The sequence below is a fragment of the Saccostrea cucullata genome, unplaced genomic scaffold (genome assembly GCF_032062105.1).
Source record: "Saccostrea cucullata isolate Sc308-1 unplaced genomic scaffold, CSIRO_AGI_Scuc_v1 ctg1, whole genome shotgun sequence".
In the NCBI taxonomy this organism is placed as follows: domain Eukaryota; kingdom Metazoa; phylum Mollusca; class Bivalvia; order Ostreida; family Ostreidae; genus Saccostrea; species Saccostrea cuccullata.
In genome coordinates this window covers 685,048-706,615 of record NW_026920581.1, presented here as the reverse complement: position 1 = coordinate 706,615, position 21,568 = coordinate 685,048, and the positions used below count along the sequence as shown (strand labels likewise).

The 21,568-nt window shown below is 35.1% G+C and overlaps 1 protein-coding gene across 1 annotated transcript in view; it reads right to left on the bottom strand.

The window, feature by feature from the left end:
- Positions 1–21,568, bottom strand: part of LOC134252091 (fatty acid synthase-like) — a 51,284-nt gene that overhangs the window by 28,501 nt on the left and 1,215 nt on the right. The window contains exons 2-17 of the mRNA XM_062734534.1: positions 20,292–20,392; positions 20,034–20,180; positions 9,606–9,780; positions 8,953–9,111; positions 8,123–8,267; positions 7,396–7,472; positions 5,858–5,973; positions 5,600–5,714; positions 5,372–5,515; positions 4,608–4,697; positions 4,336–4,518; positions 4,116–4,261; positions 3,907–4,015; positions 3,396–3,560; positions 3,102–3,266; positions 2,649–2,763 (exon numbers count right to left, since the gene is read on the bottom strand). Of these exons, the coding sequence (XP_062590518.1) occupies positions 2,649–2,763; positions 3,102–3,266; positions 3,396–3,560; positions 3,907–4,015; positions 4,116–4,261; positions 4,336–4,518; positions 4,608–4,697; positions 5,372–5,515; positions 5,600–5,714; positions 5,858–5,973; positions 7,396–7,472; positions 8,123–8,267; positions 8,953–9,111; positions 9,606–9,780; positions 20,034–20,180; positions 20,292–20,351 (2,111 nt within the window). The 5' untranslated portion in view covers positions 20,352–20,392. The remainder of the gene's footprint in view (positions 1–2,648; positions 2,764–3,101; positions 3,267–3,395; positions 3,561–3,906; positions 4,016–4,115; positions 4,262–4,335; positions 4,519–4,607; positions 4,698–5,371; positions 5,516–5,599; positions 5,715–5,857; positions 5,974–7,395; positions 7,473–8,122; positions 8,268–8,952; positions 9,112–9,605; positions 9,781–20,033; positions 20,181–20,291; positions 20,393–21,568) is intronic.

The following is a 21,568-nucleotide window of genomic DNA, read 5'->3' as shown; positions in this document are numbered from 1 at the left end:
CACATAATCCTGATTATCCGGACAAATACATGTATTTAATGAAGGAAAGCGATCTAAGTGACATTGATCTAAAGAAAAAGTTACAAGGGTCTTGGACGACTATACAAGAATTTCTGTTGTAGTAATGAATAAATATCGATTAACAAAAAAAAAATGGCAAAATTCAAATTACTTAACAAAGTAAATAAAAATATAGATTATGTATGAATATCTTCTTTTACTGATGTTACCATTTTATAGAATTTAAGTACTCTCACATTGTTTAAGCTATCAGAATATAAAGGTTATCAAGAGACCCACACCCCCGTTTATATTTTGAAATAATTTAACTCCAATGATAACTTATTAAAGAACTATATGCGGTATATTGCATATATTTGCCCCCACAAAAGTCAAATTTTGAAAACTTCCTGAAATGTGCTGAATTCAATAAATTGTATGAGAAATATAAATTAACAGATTTTATTATAGTGTCAAAGCAGTGTATTCACAATTTTTGTTTTTATGACGTCACAAACTAGTCCGATTTTATATCCCTTTTTCAGAAAGAGGTCAAAATGGACAAAATTTCAACAATTTTAGCTTTAAAATTTATAGAGCGCAAGTATGTTCAGGAACAATATTGACATATTTCATTGATATTATCATTCTACACATTATATCAAAATATTGATCCTGAACACACATGCGCTCGGTGACTTTTACTCAAAATGTCGACGAAATATGTACATTTTTCTGTAAAATTCATAAAAAACTGAAATTTACGTCATGTTTGTGACGTCATTACGTACAGATGGCGTCACTAAGTATGAAAATATTCAGTGCTTTTAAGTCAGCATATACTCCCCTGTTTAAGAACTTCATTAAATATATCTCCATCAAAGTTGGATTTGGGGGGCAAATATTGGTTATTACCGAATAAAGTTCTTACTTCTATGTTTTATCTTGTCACACTTGGAAACTTTTTTCCCAATACCAATATATTCGTAAATTAATTTGATCAAATTATCCTTCTCTTCCTGAAGTTTCCATGGAAGTACATGTATAACCTAAGTAAGTGTTTGCTTGAGAAAAGAGATGTAGCGTAATTTCTTTTAAAGGAAAATGATTGAAAAATTTCGTAAAATCCGGGAGCTTCCGGGGGCTTCGCCCCATGGCCCCCCACCAGGGCTTCACCCTGGACCCACTGGGGGCCTCAGAGCGGCCCCAGACCCCCGACTTTTTTCTGCATACACTTCATTTCAATGCTGGCTACGCGCCTGCATATGGACATGCTGATTCAACCCCACCCCAAAAAATTAGTTTTTAAATTAATAATATAACATAATATCAGATTAGTCTATTATGCAATATCAAATTAGTTTTAATTACTTTTCATCAAATTCATTTCAAAACTTAAGCTAGTCAACAAGAGCTATTTTTAATCAAACAGCCAGGCTTACCCAATTTGCCCAATTCTCAAGGGATATAGATAACGCCAATGCTCTGTCAATAGCTCCTCGCACTCAAAACCCATTAATTTCTCTCTAATTTGACATGCAATTTTCTGTTATCAAAATTCTTCTTGACCAGTGCTTGATAATTACACTCATGGGAGACATGGGATTTCTCTAACATACATTATATTTGTTTTAGATTGCTGTCAAGTATATGCTTAAAAAAAATAAGTATTTTCTTGATTTAACACTTTTTTAATAAGAACAGTGCAATACTCTTACATTATTTGGGATGTGTAAATGAATAGTAAAAAGACACATTTTTTTTAAAAAATTTACTTAAATTAAAGGTCACAGTGACCTTGAAATAGGTCGCGACACACCTTCTACCTAAAATGCATAAACTGGCCAAGTTTGATGATTGTAGGTCTTATAGTTTTCTAGTTATGGGCCGGAAAGGATTTTTCCATATTTGGCTATAACTTCTTAATTAAAGGTCAGAGCGACCTACTTTTTGTGCGCGACACACCTTCTACCCAAGATGCATCAGATGACAAAGTTTGGTAATCCTAGGCCTTGTAGTATTAAAGTTATGAGCCGGAAACGAAAAAGCTAACAGACGGACAGACGGACGGACACGAAGCCTATAACATAATACGTCCCGTCTTAAGACGGGCGTATAAAAATTGCATTATATAATTATTAAATGAAATAAAAACATGTCTGAAGTTGTTTTGAACCAAAAACGTATCATGCTCGACCGAAATCGAAAATAGGAATCAGAAATTACGTAGTCGTTAAATTCAGGCAAAATTGCTTGAAATTACAAAAAATGGTCAGAAAAATCACGGTCGTTGGTCGCGTTAGACAGGTGGTCGTTTAATACAGGTAAAATATATAGGGAAAACCGTTGGGGAGAATTTTTATGGTCACATGTGACAGTGAGTTGCTTAATACAGTGGGTCGCTATGGCAGTTTTGACTGTATGTATTAAAATTTCAAGCATCTGCAATGAGTAGTTGCTGAGAAAACTGTGACAAAAATTTGTTATGGACTGACAGACGGAGAGCAGCTAGACAGACAGACACACAAAAGTAAAACAGTATACCCCCCTCTCTTTTGGAGTGGGGGTATAATTAGTTCAGTTTCTAGCAGTCATTATGTCTCCAAAAGATTTTAAGCCTATGGGGAGACAATTTTCATGTATTTCACCTGCATTTAGGGCTGTTTAAAATCTCCTGGGCTTGTTCCTCTATACCATCAACCAAACCTTCCATCCAATCACTGCACAGAGGAAGTCTGTCTTTTAGTTCTGAATAATAACCGCCTACAAGAAGAGACATCTAGAATGAATATGTAGGGGCATTGATGGACATATGCAAATAAAAAAAGCACAAGAGCTGTCATCACTTTTTGATTCAATACTGTTAAATCATTTTACTCAACATAACCTTTCAATAGATTGTTAGATACTGTGGTTACAGTTAAAGTATTTGAAAAACTTGCTTATAAAGAAGTGTCGGTCATAAGAAACTTTCTACCTATCCCATGGAAGACTTTTCATTATCATTTTCCATTGTAAAGAAGCAAATTTTGAGGTCCCAATAACTTTTTTATAACCAAGTTTCATTGTACATTTCTTAGTATTTTTATCCTAGATCTTACCTTTATCATGAATGGTTTTTAACACCCCGTCTTTATGTTTGTTGTCCACTGCTATGACAAACGTGTCTTGACCAATCACTGAGAGGACTCTGGTGAAGGGCCCAAGACAGTAGATATCCTCAGGATTCAAAGTGGTTTTATAAACAGAATATCTCCCCTGATGATCTTTAAAAGATTTTTTCAAAACTTAAATTCATTTTTACATTAAAAAGTGCACTGAAATAATCTTAAATTTCTAATATATGATAAGTATGCTTTGTAAATAAAGTCAACTGACTTGGCCGGCATTCTGACCTGTTTTTGAGCATGCCTCTATTTGCTGTCCTATCAAGTATGCTAATCGAACACACTGCTCTCTGTCAAGGCAGCCATCTTTGTATCCTGCTACAATTTCTGACAGACCACACCCCACTACTCCCTGAACGGGGACATTTCCTTCTGTAACGGTGTCTACTAAACCTAGTGATAAAACAAAAGACATATGAAATTAATAACAAAACATAGTTGGGACAAATTACCTCCATATCAATTGTCTGATTTTGAATGTACTGAAATTTATGAAGAGTTCCTATAAATTAAACAGACAATCGTGATAATACCTGTGCCTGATGTCTTATAATATTCATCAAAAATCATACTTGGTGATCATAAACATCCCATACACATTGCTTAACATGTTAAAATATGAATTCCTCTAATCAGAAATTAATTTCTAGATTATTAAAAAGCTATGTCAAGTATATACTGTCTTTTAAAAATCTTCAATAGCTTATGGCAATTTTTCTCTAACTATACTAAAATTTACCTATTAATGAAGAAATGGCAAGGACAATTCTCTCATTTATTTGACATGCAGCAGGTCCCTTAGTCAGCATTTGTGTCAGTTGAAATGTTTCATCTATTCTGGTCAGAATCTGTTCAATTTAAAGAAATTTACTTAATCTTTTTCATAATTTTATATCAATGAAAATAACTTTAGATTTGCTTGTATTGCTTTCTTAATTCTGGTTTTACCTCCTGAGAAGCTTGAATTGATCTCCTGAAAACAGGATTTTCTAGGAGAGATGGTGAAGGGGCCAACTTCTCAAACATAACATCTCTTAACAACAGCCATACAGATGGAATCAAGGAGATGTGTTTAGACACCTTATGGCTAATACCTACAATGTGGAAATAAATTAGATTACATCTAAAATGTGAATTCCTTCTTTTATGCCAATTCCTGTGATTTTACCATTATTTTGATGTTCTGCTATTATGTATCCTCTAATGGGTCTTTTGGGGTCATGTGACAGCCAGGAATTGGACAACAGAGCCAGTGAAGAGACACTCTTCCTATTCTTCCTGACAAAGTCCACAATAGACTCCATTTCTCTCTCATTTCTGGCATGGATGGTAACCAGACTATGTGTTACATCTGCCAAGTATGTACAAAATAGTTAAAGAAACAATAAAATTTCTTGTTTTCTATAATACTTCTAATTTTGATGATTTTGAATTGCTTGCCTTTGTAAGTCTGCTGTTTTCTGTAAGGCTTTAACACGGCATGCCCATTGGCACCTCCATATCCAAAGCAATTCAAACTTATGTATCCATCTAAAAAAATTGTTTCTTAGTGTAGTCTACTTGTGTGTCAATTAAGTTAAATTGAAATCAGACCGAAAATGTTGGAGGAGTAGCATTTTGAAAAAGTGTAAACAGACAGATGGACAAACAGATGACGGACACCTTACAATCGCATTAAGCTCTTCTGGTCTCTGACCAGTAAAGCTAAAAATATGTTTCAAAAGTTGCAAGTTGCATAAAATTCAAATATAATGAAAATTTTAATTTCTAAGAGTATTCTAAAAGTTATACTAATATGAAACTTTGACTTTTATTTTCACATTATGGTCTTGACCCAGAGCTATATATCCTAATTTTGCATTCTGAAATATTGTTTACTGATGAAGGACCTAAGCATGGCATATGTTCTTCTAAACTCTTATCAACAGAGACAGAAATGTGTAGTACAAATGTTTGGATGACAAACACCTTACCAGAGCATGGGGTCTAAGTCAAAATGTGACATGTATGTACTTATAATGGTTTTGGCCATGGATATTGACCTCGGTAGCTCAGTCTGTAGAGCACCTGACTAGTAAGGCAGTGATTCCAATTTGTATCCCTCAAACTTTGTTTGCATGAGGTATAAATTTTTATAGAAAAGTCCTTTATCAGAAGGTTCAATGATATTTTTAATGGAATAAAGCAATATGGCTGCTCCTTACCGGTTAAAGGCATTGCTTTGTCCACCACTTTGATCTTTCCTTGTGAAATTCCATCTATTTTAGGGTTTGGTGAATTAAAATTGATCTGTGGTGGAATAGTTCCATGTCTTGCTATCATGATGCATTTCACCAAACTCGCTAAACCTGCAAAGACAAGAACCCCAACTAGCTAATAAAAGATCAATTCTCAGGTACTCTTGTACTGATCATCAATAAGTGTTTATTTACCTGCAGTAGCCTCACTGTGCCCCATACTAGCCTTGACTGACCCAACCAACAAAGGTTTGTGTCTGCCCTCACAGAGGGCCTGGACTATACCACTTGCTTCCACTGGATCCCCAGCCTACAGTTTAATCAGTCACATATCAAAAATCATAAGAATTTACCAATAACTCATGACATGATTCATTTGTAATATGGAAAATCTAAAACATTAAGAGGAACATACATTGAACCCCAGTTACTGGTGTTTATTTGTTCCAATACCTTAGTACCAGTGCTGTGAGCCTCTACATATGCTACATTGTTAACATCAATGTCATTTCTGTTGTAAATTGTAGACATCAAGTTTGCTTGAGACTGACTATTTGGAAAGGTGATTCCTAAAAATAAAAGAGCAAGTGAAATCAATACCAAACTGTCCAAGAAATAAAGTATGAATACATGTTAAACTGACCAGGGTCAGGGCCAGTACATTCCACTGTCACTAAAAAAGCTATTATTTTTACAGGTACACGGGTATCCGTATCAAAATGAAACCCAAACAAGAAGTTTGTAAAACACTTATGCCTTCCTCCCCAAAGTAAATGGAATTTTTCCAAGTCCAGGGGACATAACTCTGTCAAACAAGAGGCCCATGGGCAACATCACTCACCTGAGTAGCATTGACCATGCTGATCTTTACCAGATTTCCGCCTTGTAATGTCTATTTTGACCCCACCCTATCCCAAGGGTAATAATTTTGACAATTTAAAATCTACACTACCCTGGGATGCTTTCACATAAGTTTCAGCTTTTCTGGCCCAGTAGTTCCTGAGAAGAAGATCTTTAAAGATTTTCCTATATAATTTGGTAAAAACTTGGATTCCAATTTAAGGCCCCAAGTAGTTCTTGAGAAGAAGATTTTAAAAAAAAATTTCTATATATTTTAATGTGAAACTTGGGTTCCCTATTGTGGACCCGCCCAACCCCTGGGGGTCATGATTTGGACAATTTAGAATCTACACTATTCTAGGATGCTTACACATAAGTTTAAGCTTTTCTGGCCCAGAGGTTCTCGAGAAGATTTTTCATATATATTTCTATGTAAAACTTTGATTCCCTATTGTGGCCCTGCCCAAACCCAGTCGGTCATGATTTGTACAATTTAGAATCTACACTAGCCCAGGATGCTTCCACATAAGTTTCAGCTTTCCTGGCCCAATGATTTTTGAGAAGATTTTTTAATGACCCCACTCTATTTTGTATTTTCTTGATTATCTCCCTTGTGAGGGGACTTAACCCTTCATTTTAACAATTTAAACTCCCCTTCAACCAAGGATGCTTTGTACCAAGTTTGGTTAAAATTGGCCCAGTGGTTCTTGTGAAGAAGTCGAAAATGTGAAAAGTTTACAGAGGGACTGACAGACCGACGGCCGGCCGACAAATTGTGATCAGAAAAGCTCACTAGAGCTTTGGCTCAGGTGAGCTAAAAAGGCTCGATCATACCCAAATATGTGCAATCTCAGTGAAGAAAATGAATGGAAGCTGCAAATCATTAAAATTTTTCTAAGTCCAAGGGGCATAACTTTGTCAAATAAGGCTGGATCATACCCAAATCAAAACTTGACCTAGATATTCTTAAGATAAATCTGTATACCAAATTTTGTCTCAATATGTGCAACCTCTGCAAAGAAAATCGGCTACTTTGTATATAATGACATACTTAATGGATTCCAACACAAGTATTCATTTATATATTGATCTTTTGATTTACATGTACATGATTTACATGAATCCATGCCTACCATTTCATTACACACTACCTTCTGATTTGAAGCCATCACAGTTGGTGAGAATGTCAATCATACTCAGATACACACGTTTGCAAATGGTAACATTCCTGTCAAACAGAAACAACTAAAAGTAAAACTTTTATTTTTTTTAACTTTGAAAGCAACTCCCTACTTAACAACTTTTAACAAGGCCACATTATTATTACCTAGGGTAACTCTTAAATCTTATGGTTGAAATGATTTACTTCTACTGAATGATTTAATTAATCTAGTTATGATCTGCTTCAAACTCCTGCATTTTCAAGTTATTCTGGACCTGTTCAAATTTAAAGTAGAGGACTGATATTGACTGCTTTTAACAAGGTTTTAAACAAGATGCCCATGGGCTATGACAATCACCTGAATATTATGAGCCTCTCATGCTGACCAACTCAGTGCCATCTTGGGGTGGAACTCTAGAAGAATTTGACATGATTTCAGAATTGGTAGAGGATTTTTGTGTTATTGCCTTGCATGAAGATAACTTAAAACATATTTTATTGAATAATCCAATAAGGACTGGGCAACGGGCAAAGCCTATACACACACTCTCCTTAGGCATGAAGATAAGTCTTGTAGATGCACCCAATAAAAGACTGTTAAAGAAATCCTCTATCAATTTCAAGTTTCAAGCCCAGAAGCAGCCGAGTTGGTCATAGCATGAAAAACTGATGAAACTCGTGTTAATGCATAATGTTACCTATATGGTGTAACACACCTTGTGAGTAAAACTGCCACCACCCCCTCGGCCCTGACATATCCCCCAGCCTTGGCATCAAACACATTGCTGTGGCCAGAGGGGTTGAGCATGCCCAGCTGCACCATTTGTTGAAAATAACTTGGATTAAGCAAAAGGTTGACACCTGAAAAATTAATCTTTTCTAAAAAGGAAATTCGAAAAAAAAAGACTCTACTAATGATCTTCCCTTCTGCACCCTTAATATAGAGCCTATGGAAATATATTGTTAAGTTTCGTTTTTCTAATGCACCAAGTTTCACGAATAATATCAAAAATCACTCACTCACAGATTATACAGCAAAGAATTGTTCTCTTAAATATTTTTTCCAAAACAATACTCACTAAATATACAATGTACAGCATTTTAAAATATTTTGAGTTTTTGTGCTTTATACTGCAAACCAACTTTTATTTGCGTGCGAGAAATTTTCGCGAAGTTCGCGAAAGCCTTGTCATCGCGAATATTTCTCATCGCGAACCGATCCTTAAAGTGTATGTGACTATTAACAACAGATCCAAAACGATTTGATCACGAAAATTAATCGTCGTGATCTAGTTTATCCCTGGTTAATCGGGAAATAAATTTGCCGCGAATAAAAGTTGGTTTACAGTATTTGCAGTGATCATTTTCCTGGAAATGTGAATAAAAAAAATCTAAACATGTTTAATAAGCAAAACCAGAAGTCTTGATCTGATAAGAGTGTATGCTTGAAGAATAATTTAGAACAAAAAAATGAATTTTGTAATTGGAACCTCATAATATCCCCTCTATACAGTGGAGGCCACTGACTAGATAAAATGATCCTTACCTGCAACCATAGCAAACTGACATTTTCCAGCATTTAGATCACTGACAGCCATTTCCAGAGCAGACAAACTGGAGCTACATCCTGTGTCCACCGTCATCATAGGACCGTTGAAGCTAAAGTATTCCATCAGATGACCAGCCATCATAGGTACTGTTGTGCCTGCAATTACAATTTAATATAAAACACTTGAATACAGCAAGAACTGCTAATTAAACCCATTCAAAACCAGACATATCTGGTGGTACCAGTTATTTAGTCTAGGAGTAAATTAAGTTACGCTTAATATTTTGTTGTGACCTTTACATTTTTCTCTGAAGGGTAAAAACTTTTTTTTAATAAGACAGAAAGTAACTAAATTCTAGCAGGACTTTTTCACGAAATACTTTGCAGAGCTTTAAATTGTCTGTTACATAATAATGTTGCTCTTTTTAGATCTTCTCTTCAATCTGGCTAACAAGAGTGTTCTCATAGAGAGGCAAGAGGAATCAGTTAATAAAAACATGATAAATATCCATTAAAAAGCTCAAAACATCTTGGGGGAAAGAAAAGGCAAGCGCTGCTTGAATCGGGTTCACATGAGCTTTTGGCTCAGGTAAGCTAAAAATCATTTAAGAATGAATAAAACATCAATTATTTACTTTTTTATAGCTTACATAGCTTTGAGATGGTTTCTCTTGATGTTTCAAGAGCATCACTGTCAGGTAGAAAGCAGGCTAGATAAAGTCCTGTGGTGTTATTCTGTAGCGCGGGCAAACTGAGGCCTGAGTCCACAACACACTCACAGCAAACCTCATATAAGTGTCGCAACATGGGATTCATGTGATGAACCTATAAATGGAGTATAGGTTAAACCATCAGCTGAGAACGAAGAGGCCTATGGGCCAAAATACTCACCTGAAGCACATTTCCTTAGAAACAGAAAATTTTATATTGGTTTTCCCAAAATGCCAAAGATTGCCAATTCATGCTTCCACATCGTCACGGGTGACGCAGTTGCTATCTCCGCACAGCCAATCAGAATCGCGGAAAAATTGTCAACCATTAACTCCGACAAAACGCAGCTGTCGGATGCTACGAGAGGACATCGTTAAACGTCTTATCCGCTCTATAGCAGAAAATTGTGAAGTCCCATGAATAGGTTAGATGTAATAATAATACGAGGTACCTGGAAAGAATACGCAAGGTGAGATTTATTCATTTTCTAAGTCCAAAACACGCATAAACAGCTGATCAAGTCATGTCATGTGTAAGACTGAAAACGACTGCCCTTTACAAAAATAAGTCTTTCAAATATATTTATGTCAGGGTAGTGATAATGTAAGTGGAAACTAGAAAACTGACCAGTCAGCAAGGGCCCCGCCATGGGGTGGAATTATAAGGATGCAGCTTATGGAATGATTAAAAAATATATGAAGAAATAAGCAACAGCAAATGTATTCTTAAAATTTTCAACATAATTCCTGAATATCCAAAAACCTGTAAATAATATCCTTGTATATTTACATTAGGCACTGGCAGTAAAGAACAACCTAACATTGAATGTATATATAAACAATAATGAAGTTTGTATTTGTGTTATATAAAATGCCAATCTTCAATGAATGCAAATACATGTATCATGAAGGCTTGACCTTAACTTCAAAACAAACAGCAGTTGCAGACAAAGTTTTTCATTAATCTTAAAATGACAGATAAAGATAGGCCTACTAAATTTTCTTCAGCAGGCTAGATAATTAATCCTGAGGGATTAATTGTACCTCTCTCATCATTTTCTTCTAAAGTTACAATAAGAACTTTTTCAGTATTAATATTAGAATGGCTTAATCCAACTACCTTAATAATTATTATTATTCTTGAATTTACATAAAGGGAAAAAAGTAAAAATAAAAGATATGTCTTCTTTAATCTATTTCTTGTTTATAGAATTCAATGAAATCATAACTCATTGTGTAGGTATTTTAACCAAAATAAAGTATAAACATTTATATCTAAATCCACATTTCAGAGTGTTCATAGCATTCCAAATTGACTGAACTTCAAAACAAACTTCATTTGCAGACAGAGGTGGTAATTAATCTCAATGTGACAGATAAAGATAATGCTTTGGATTTTCTTCAGGAGGAAAGCTAATTAATCCCAAGGGACTCATAGCAGCATTCAGTTTACAATGGAAACATCTTCAGCAGTTATCTCTCTTTGCTAAAGCATTCTTATATAAAGTTAAGGAATATACCCCACCACCCCAGCTCCAAACCAAGGGTCATAGAGAAACAAACTTAGCATCAAAATATGTCTTTCTGCCTATTGAACTACCATACCAAATTTGATCTTAATTGGGCAACCATAAAAAAAGTTATTAGGAAAAAACAGGAAATTTGTGGACAGAAGAAAGACAGACGGACAGACGGACAGACAGAGTGATTACTATAGGGCACCCGCAAATCCTTGCGGGGCCCTAATTAAAGCGAGCAATAATTGAATTAAGTAATACATGTATCACGTACAATATGGTGATTTACTTTGAACTTAGGCAGTTATATATGTACTCGGACTATACACAGACCTAAGGTGGACTGTTCAGAGCTGATCTCTGTGAAATGAATATAGATTCTCGAAAGAGAATGCTGCAAAAATATATTCTGGCTAATTTTCATGTTTTATTTTTAAATTTTTTTGTGATTGTATATATAAGTGCAGTGTATAGCTTTTTGAATCTTAATTGTAGCATTTGTGGGTCATGACATACTGACTGTATACAGCAGTTAGATAGGCAACAGTCATCAAGAAAGGCAGGCTACTTAAGTATTATCAAGGTGAGTTGTTAGTTTACTGATATTATTATATTATGTTAAGAAAACTATTTGTTATGAAACAAGAAGCCCATGGGCCACATTGCTCACCTGAGAAGCGTTGACCATTCTGTTCTTTACCAGATTTCCCCCTTGTTATACATAATGCATCCCCACCCTACCCCACTGATCATAATTTAGACATTTTGAAATCTACACTACCCCATGATCCTTCCATGGGCACATATGTTTCAGCTTTTTTGGCCCAGTGGTTCCTGAGAAGAAGATTTTCAAAGATTTTTCCTATATATTTCTATGTAAAACTTTGATTCCCCATTGTGGCCCCGCCCTTCCCCCGGGGGTCATGATTTGAACAATTTAGAATCTACATTATACCAGGATGCTTCCACATAAGTTTCAGCTTTTCTGGCCCAGTGGTTCTTGAGAAGAAGATTTTCAAAGATTTTTCCTATATATTTCTATGTAAAACTTTGATTCCCCATTGTGGCCTCGCCCTTCCCCCGGGGGTCATGATGTGAACAATTTAGAATCTACACTATACCAGGATGCTTCCACATAAGTTTCAGCTTTTCTGGCCCAGTGGTTCTTGAGAAGAAGATTTTCAAAGATTTTTCCTATATATTTCTATATAAAACTTTGATTCCCCATTGTGGCCCCGCCCTTCCCCCGGGGGTCATGATTTGAACAATTTAGAATCTACACTATACCAGGATGCTTCCACATAAGTGTCAGCTTTTCTGGCCCAGTGGTTCTTGAGAAGAAGATTTTCAAAGATTTTTCCTACATATTTCTATATAAAATTTTGATTCCCCATTGTGGCCCCGCCCTTCCCCCGGGGGTCATGATTTGAACAATTTAGAATCTACATTATACCAGGATGCTTCAACATAAGTTTCAGCTTTTCTGGCCCAGTGGTTCTTGAGAAGAAGATTTTCAAAGATTTTTCCTATATATTTCTATGTAAAACTTTGATTCCCCATTGTGGCCTCGCCCTTCCCCCGGGGGTCATGATGTGAACAATTTAGAATCTACACTATACCAGGATGCTTCCACATAAGTTTCAGCTTTTCTGGCCCAGTGGTTCTTGAGAAGAAGATTTTCAAAGATTTTTCCTATATATTTCTATATAAAACTTTGATTCCCCATTGTGGCCCCGCCCTTCCCGCAGGGGTCATGATTTGAACAATTTAGAATCTACTCTATACCAGGATGCTTCCACATAAGTTTCAGCTTTTCTGGCCCAGTGGTTCTTGAGAAGAAGATTTTCAAAGATTTTTCCTATATATTTCTATATAAAACTTTGATTCCCCATTGTGGCCCCGCCCTTCCCCCGGGGGTCATGATTTGAACAATTTAGAATCTACACTATACCAGGATGCTTCCACATAAGTTTCAGCTTTTCTGGCCCAGTGGTTCTTGAGAAGAAGATTTTCAAAGATTTTTCCTATATATTTCTATATAAAACTTTGATTCCCCATTGTGGCCCCGCCCTTCCCCCGGGGGTCATGATTTGAACAATTTAGAATCTACACTACCCCAAGATGCTTCCACATAAGATTCAGCTTTACTGGCCCAGTGGTTCTTGAGAAGAAGATTTTTTAATGACCAAACCCTATTTTTGCCTTTTCTTGATTATCTCCCCTTGCGAGGGGATATGTCCCTTCATTTTAACAATTTAAATTCCCCTTCAACCAAGGATGCTTTGTACCAAGTTTGGTCAAAATTGGCCCAGTGGTTCTTGAGAAGAAGTCGAAAATGTGAAAAGTTTACAGACGGACAGACAGCTGGACAGACAGACGGACAGACAGACAGACGGACAGACGGACAGACGGACGGACAGACAGACGGACGGACGACGGACAAAATGTGATCAGAAAAGCTCACTTGAGCCTTCGGCTCAGGTGAGCTAAAAAAACTTAATTATAAAGCCAGCATATTATTAAAGTGAAGATAGCACTATACATGTAGGGTGAGTTCACCATGCATCGGACACATACCTTGCTTCGGACAACTTTAGGCAATAAACTCTCTTTCAACTTAAGAGATATGTGTATTTATTTGTTTCTGTCATAAAGACGAAGATTTAAATTTTTTCATGATACCGATTGTGTTTATCATGTTGTGATAAAAATACCCCGCAAATGGCCTTGAAGTTACGTCATATTTTACATCATCAAAGGGGAATAACCCGAAATTTATGATTTTGCAATTTTTAGAGTTATCGTTCTTTTAAATTCGACTTACACGGAACGAGTCGGACTTTGGTGAATTTTGTCAGGGATTGGTAATTTTACATAAATTATAATTAAATTTCACTTCAATGTTTGTTTAATTCTTATTAGAGCTGGTTTTTACTAGTATGCTATTTTCACCGTACATCGGACACAAATTAACCATGCATCGGACACTTTTCGATGCAAAGGTAAGCACTACCATTTTCATACAGAACCCAGCTGACAGCTGTTTTTTGCGGAAAAAGAAAATAAAAACTCTATATTTTCAGTCAAAATACAAGTTATCGATATATGAAGTATGGAATTTTACTCAATTTATTTCTGCAAACCAGAATATATGATAAGTCATGAGAAAAAGGCGCGAATTACGGCATTATAAGCATTTTAAAGCATTTCTAAGGCAGAGTGAGGTATCGAGAATCGTTCTACATTTGTGCAATAATATTGTCGATTAAATTAAAGTTGAGGGTTATTTCTTAGATAAAAGATGAAAATATATCCATATCAAGGATTTTAAAGCACTGTGATAAAGGTATGATATTTTTCCGGTCTCCATACCGTCTGTCCGATGCATGGTGAACAATGTCCGATCCATGGTGAATTTTCAGTTTTTTCTAAAAACTCGATTTTCGGGGATATTTTCTCAATAAACGGAATATAATTGTGTCCTAAATTGTTATTTTAATCACAAACTAAATTTTAAACTCCATTTTGATAATTTTCCTTCGGTAGCGATATCGCTAGAACTTGTTGAAGTACAAGGGTATCCGATGCATGGTGAATTCACCCTATAGTGCTTTACTATGAAAACTATAAAAATGAGTAAACATGGTAAAATGACACATGAATTGTTATTTTTGTTATATACATTATTGATATACTAGTCAAAATTTCTAACTCCCCAGGCAAGTTTTTGCTTTACACCGCTCTGATATTGAATTATTTTAACAGTATACTTTAATAAGTATGCAGGATAAACCAGAAGTCTCTGTCGAGACTGTAGCTCTACTGGTTTGTACTGATCAAAACCCGATGCACAGAATTATGTATCTTAGTGTAGTCTACTTGTGTGATAAGTTATATTGAAATCAGACCAAAACTGTAGAAGGAGTAGCGTTTTAAAGGAATTCCACAGAAAATTCTACTTTTAGTAACCATGGCAACACCGTTCATTGAAATCAAAATCCGATGCGCTATTTTATGTAAATTAATGTAGTTTACTTGTGTGCCAAGTGATAATGAAATCAGACCAAAACTGTAGAAGGAGTAGCATTTTAAAGGAATTTCTCAGAAAATTCTATTTTTAGAAACCATTGCAACACCGCTCATCGAAATCAAAAACCGATGCACTATTTTATGTATCTTAGTGTAGTCTACTTGTGTGCCAAGTGATATTGAAATGAAACTAAAACTGTAGAAGGAGTAGCGTTTTAAAGGAATTTCACAGAAAATTCTATTTTTAGTAACCATGGCAACATCGCTCATCGAAATCAAAAACCGATGCACTATTTTATGTATCTTAGTGTAGTCTACTTGTGTGCCAAGTGATATTGAAATCAGTCCAAAACTGTAGAAGGAGTAGCGTTTTAAAGGAATTTCTCAGAAAATTCTATTTTTAGTAACCATTGCAACACCGCTCATCGAAATCAAAAACCGATGCACTATTTTATGCATCTTAGTGTAGTCTACTTGTGTGCCAAGTGATACTGAAATGAGACTAAAACTGTAGAAGGAGTAGTGTTTTAAAGGAATCTCTCAGAAAATTCTATTTTTAGTAACCATGGCAACATCGTTCAACGAAATCAAAAACTGATGCACTATTTTATGTATCTTAGTGTAGTCTACTTGTGTGCCAAGTGATACTGAAATGAGACTAAAACTGTAGAAGGAGTAGCGTTTTAAAGGAATTTCTCAGAAAATTCTATTTTTAGTAACCATGGCAACATCGTTCATCGAAATCAAAAACCGATGCACTATTTTATGTATCTTAGTGTAGTCTACTTGTGTGCCAAGTAATATTGAAATGAGACCAAAACTGTAGAAGGAGTAGCGTTTTAAAGGAATTTCACAGAAAATTCTATTTTTAGTATCCATGGCTTCATCGTTCATCGAAATCAAAAACCGATGCACTATTTTATGTATCTTAGTGTAGTCTACTTGTGTGCCAAGTAACATTGAAATCAGACCAAAACTGTAGAAGGAGTAGCATTTTAAAGGAATTTCTCAGAAAATTCTATTTTTAGTAACCATGGCAACACCGTTCATCGAAATCAAAAACAGATGCACTATTTTATGTATCTTAGTGTAGTCTACTTGTGTGCCAAGTTATATTGAAATGAGACTAAAAATGTAGGAGGAGTAGCGTTTTGAAAAATTGTTTACAGACAGACGGACAGACAGACAGACAGACAGACGGACGGACACCGGACGCATTACTATCGCATAAGCTCTTCTGGTCTCTGACCAGTAGAGCTAAAAAAGTAGCAATACAGTTTTTCGCACTTGATTTATTTCATTAGAGCACTTCAACACAATATGCAGAAACGTTAAGGCACCTTTTAAATAAAAATTCACAACGTTAAATACTGCATTATCATCCATTAAAACGAATTCACAGCAAGACAACCGTTCCTCAAAGAGTTCACACTATTTAAGAAAAATTCTTATATTGAATGTTTTTCCATGTGGAGACTAGGTCGTCCTCTAATTCTGCTAGATTCTGCTGCTGGAAAAGCTGTCTCACACTCCAGTCTATCTTCTTCCATACATGTAAGTTAGGGTTGAGATTAGGATGACAAGGGGCTTACTGAAAGTGCCTGTGCCTTGCTGACAATAGTTAAATAATGTCTCATTACATGTATTCCCCACTCGTCCAGTTTGACACTGAGGAGAGGGCACTTCCGGTTCCGGTTCCATTGATATTTCCGGGTAAACTCCAGGATGATTTTGTTGTGTTTGTTGAAAATCTAGCGATTTCTACTGATTAAAAGGAATTTAGGTATGCTTTGTAGGTTTTTCGGGCAGTAATTACTGTAAATGTATTACATTTGGCGGTGTATTCTTTTTAGCGCTTTTGGCGGAAAGATACTTCCGCTAATTCAAGTACATCGCTAAATTTCTTAAACATTGATACATGAATAAGAACATAAAGAAATGTGCTAAATCAAATCTACGCTAACTTGTTTAAAAATCTTTTTCCACTAAATATCGTACATGCCAAATATAATACATTTACAGTATAAAGGTTTTAAGTAAAATAAAGTCATACAGTGAAAGGAAACAGAATTCTCGTTAACTACGACCGGCTTGGGCCATAATCAGCTTCACTTCCACATTGTTGTGTGGACATACACCGCATTTAAATCAAACTTTTTTCTGTTTTTCGTTATCAATTAAAGATGGAGAACACATGGAAGTAAAAAAATATGAAGATTACACCCGAAAAACATATGAAACTCGAACTTCATGTTTTTTAACAAAAAAGGTCAAGGTCGAGTAATTACACATTTGATTACAATTTTTTTGGCCTTGACAGGTAAGTATTGCAAATTGAAGGCAAAATTGTAAGCAACTAGGACATTGATGTTCAGGTTTTGAACTTTTAGAAAAAATAAAAGTGGGGACTTAGAAATTTTGACAAGTATACCTACTTAGATTTGGTGAAAAAAAAATAAGGATAGTTCATTGCAAATTTGTTTTTAAAAAGTATTCAAAAAATTCCAAGTCAAATGTATTATTTATATTTAATGAAATATTGCATGAATTCAGGATCAATGATGAAGCACAAATTAAAGGAAACAAAAGAATCTTCACCTGCGTGCCATAACAGAATGTCCCAGTGAATTTCAACAGGCTGCATCTTCGCTTAGTTAGGTAATTTACAAATGATAATGCCATTAATGGAGAAAGAGACATGCCACTTATTCCTGACATCAATGTTTTTATGCTGTTAAAGACCCAAGAAAATCAGCACTTGGAGTAATATTTGAAGTAGAAAGCACCCTATTTAGATTTTGGTAAATTTATTTGTGTTATAGATCTAAACTCTCTTTTTCTTGTTTTTATAGACACTTTGGATTAATTTTACCAACATCATAAACAGAGAGAATCTTCAGTCTACAGAGCAGACTAAATAATCTTCTACAATCCACATATCAGCTTGAGAAAAACAAGACCCCTTGCCATTAAGCAAATATTAAAAATAATTAAATAAAAAATATTATCAGTTTGTTCAAGTCAAAATTATTGTGTGAGGAAGTTGTGGGGTGAATATGCTCGTAACACATTAAATAAACCTACATTCATGATTGCAACAACAACAAAATAATTTTGTCCAACATCGATAACAAAGAATTTAATATTGGAGGAAATCTCGGCGGTGAAGATTGCAATGCTAAACAAAATTTGTCGATTTTATTATAAACAATAGAGATTGGTCTACGTTTCCGATCTAACTACTCTGTAGAACACTGGCGACAGTTGAACTGACCTTCAAGTCGGTTGCATACGGATCGAGCGGTTAAAATCACTCTTCCTTCCCATTTCTACTTACTAAAATTTTGTGTTTGAAACCTCAATTAAACTTATATGACTTTCGACAAACATTTCTGTAAAAATTTGTGAGCAAACAAGCTCATTGAACTTTTTTCCACGCGATTCTTTAAATCGCATCCATGTTGTTTACGTTAGGTTGTCGGAGTCTGCAACCACGTGACTTTCGTTGCCATCGGTGGGCGAAGCGTGGAAGCGTGAATTTCCCAGAAAATAACAGCCATGGCCAAATTCACAAAAAGTAATGTAAGAACCTTGCCTTAAATGGTGCATTTCTTACATATGATTTTTCATTCGCTGATATTAATCAAATTGGACAAATAGCTACCAAAGATTCTTATTGCCCTCTCCGTCATGTTTATGCCAGAAGGTATATATGCTCTCCAGAACTATGATTTATAAACCTAATTATCCCCCTTTCCTTTACATATGGTTGGAGTAAAGCCACAACTTTTGATGCATCCAAGTAGCAATTTTAGCTTAAAAGTATACACGCTATAACTTGCGCCAGTTAAAATAAGATTGGAAATTTATATTTTTTGTTTATCAATAAAAGTTACGAAAAAACTGTAAATTACACCATTAAAATCAAACGCGTTATAAAGTTTTCAAATTATTATTATTTATATTCCTGCTAGGAGAGAAAAATAGCTATTTTTAAATAAATCCATCACGTGACGCCGTCGCTACTTTTAGATTGATAAACAAACATGGCGTGAAGAAAACAAGGTAGGCTGTTTGAGATACTACTCACTTTTGACGTGGATGGCAAGCGTATTACTCTTAATGTTACTTATCTTTTAATGTAATTAGTATCAACCATCTACTCTGTTATGACACATATTAACCTTTTATTAATAATTGTTGTCAAAATGCAATATTCCTCGTTGTCTGTGATTTCCCGTGGACATGCGTGTCTATATATAGGCCTACTGTTTACGCACTTCCTTCATCAATATTCATGAAAAGACTGAATTCTTAATTGCCAGATATTGCTTAATTGTTTTGTTATTACAAGGAACTCTATCGTAAAATTTTGTGGAAAGTATTATTTTTCATTACACTTCATGTGTTTCAAATCATTAATCATTTTGTTTCACACAAAAGTTGGCGTAATTCATACAGCGTGTAGGACTTTAACCTGCCAAATTATGAAACTTTTCATCAATCGTGCTTTTAAATCAGTTGCATCTACAGTAAAACACGTTCAGTACAAACACTGACATTGCAAATTCATGGATATAGCAAAGTTTTCTTATATTCCCAACTAACCGGTATATAATTTTACAAATTCCTTATTTAGATATAACAAATTATGGATAGAGTGAAGTAATTTCACCAGTCCCAGTGACTTTGTTATAACCGAGTTTTACTGTAAATACTAACCCATGTTTAAGTCATAATAGTCACTGCAAACTGCTAGGGGGAAACAAAGATAAATTCTAAAAATTGTTTTTAGAAGCTATCTTGATAAAATTAACATTACCTCATTTTCCTCTAAATTGAAATATTCTGCATCAAACTTATCAATATTCTTTATCAATCCTACTCTTGGAGGTGTGCCATGGAGTTCCCTTGGCCATCTTGTTCCTCTTATCAAATCTTTTCCCAGAATTAAGTTTTCCCAGAACTCCTATACGTATTAACAAAATAAAAAAATATGTGTTACCATCATGCTTTAATTGTTAAATGCCTTCATCAATTTTAAAATGCCAAGACAATAAGTTGGGTAAATTTTATTTACATCAATGTTTTCTGATTCTGGAAGTCTGGAAGCAACACCTGTCAGAAAAGTTTCATACATTGTTGGACCAGCATTGATTCCTAAGATTTCTGTAGAATTTGCTGTAATATAATTAAAAAAAAATATATTTACAATAAATATTCATGCTCAAATGCATTTGTAATTGAAAAAAAAATCTATACCAGAATTCTCTGATGAAACTGTAGCTCTAATGGTTTGTACTTGTACCACAGAAAGAGAGAACTAGTACTTGGATGTGAAGCTTTGCAACAGCAATAAATAGAATATTGAGAGAGAATAGTCTCCCTTAGTAGCAAGATTTATTTCAACTAAACTATAATTCTTGAAAGAATTTCAAAGAAATTTTTATTGCTATCCGTTTTCTTTTACTACATGTATCTGTTTTCATCCATCGTCGTTCATCATGCGTTAACATTTGAACATTTTCAGCTTCTTCTCTGCTGAACCATTTTGGCATATAGCATCTATGGGTGAAGGGGAACAGAAATTGTGAATTTCATGGTCCCTGCTCCCCTGGGGCCTGGGGGTGGGGCCAAAACCACTCAAATTAGTGCAATCTTTAAAAATCTTCTTTACTCCTGGAAATCAAGCTTTCAAACTGTTGGTATGATTGTAATCAGCATTGCGTCCTCTACCAAAATTGTGAAATTCATGACCCCAGGGTCAGTGATTCTAGTGCTAGGGCAGGGCTATATAGATTATACAGTGAAAATGAAGGTTTTCTTAAGAAGATTTTCAAAGATTTTTCCTATATACATGTATTTCAATGTAAAATTTTGATTCCCTATTGTGGCCCACCCTACCCACAGCGGTCATGATTTGTACAATTTAAAATCTACACTACCCTTAGGATGCTTCCACATAAGTTTCAGCTTTTCTGGCCAAGTGGTTCTTGAGAAAAATATTTTCAAAGATTTTTCCTATATACATGTATTTCAATGTAAAATTTTGATTCCCTATTGTGGTCACCCTACCCAAGGGGGTCATGATTTGAACAATTTAAAATCTTTACTACCCTTAGGATGCTTCCACATAAGTTTCAGCTTTTCTGGCCCAGTGGTTCTTGAGAAGATTTTCATAGATTTTTCCTATATATTTCTCTGTAAAACTTTGATTCTCCATTGTGGCCCCACCCAACCCCCAGGGGTCATGATATGAACAATTTAGAATCTACACTACCCCAGGATGCTTCCACATGAGTTTCAGCTTTTCTGGCCCAGCGATTCTTGAGAAGATTTTTTAATGACCCCACCCTA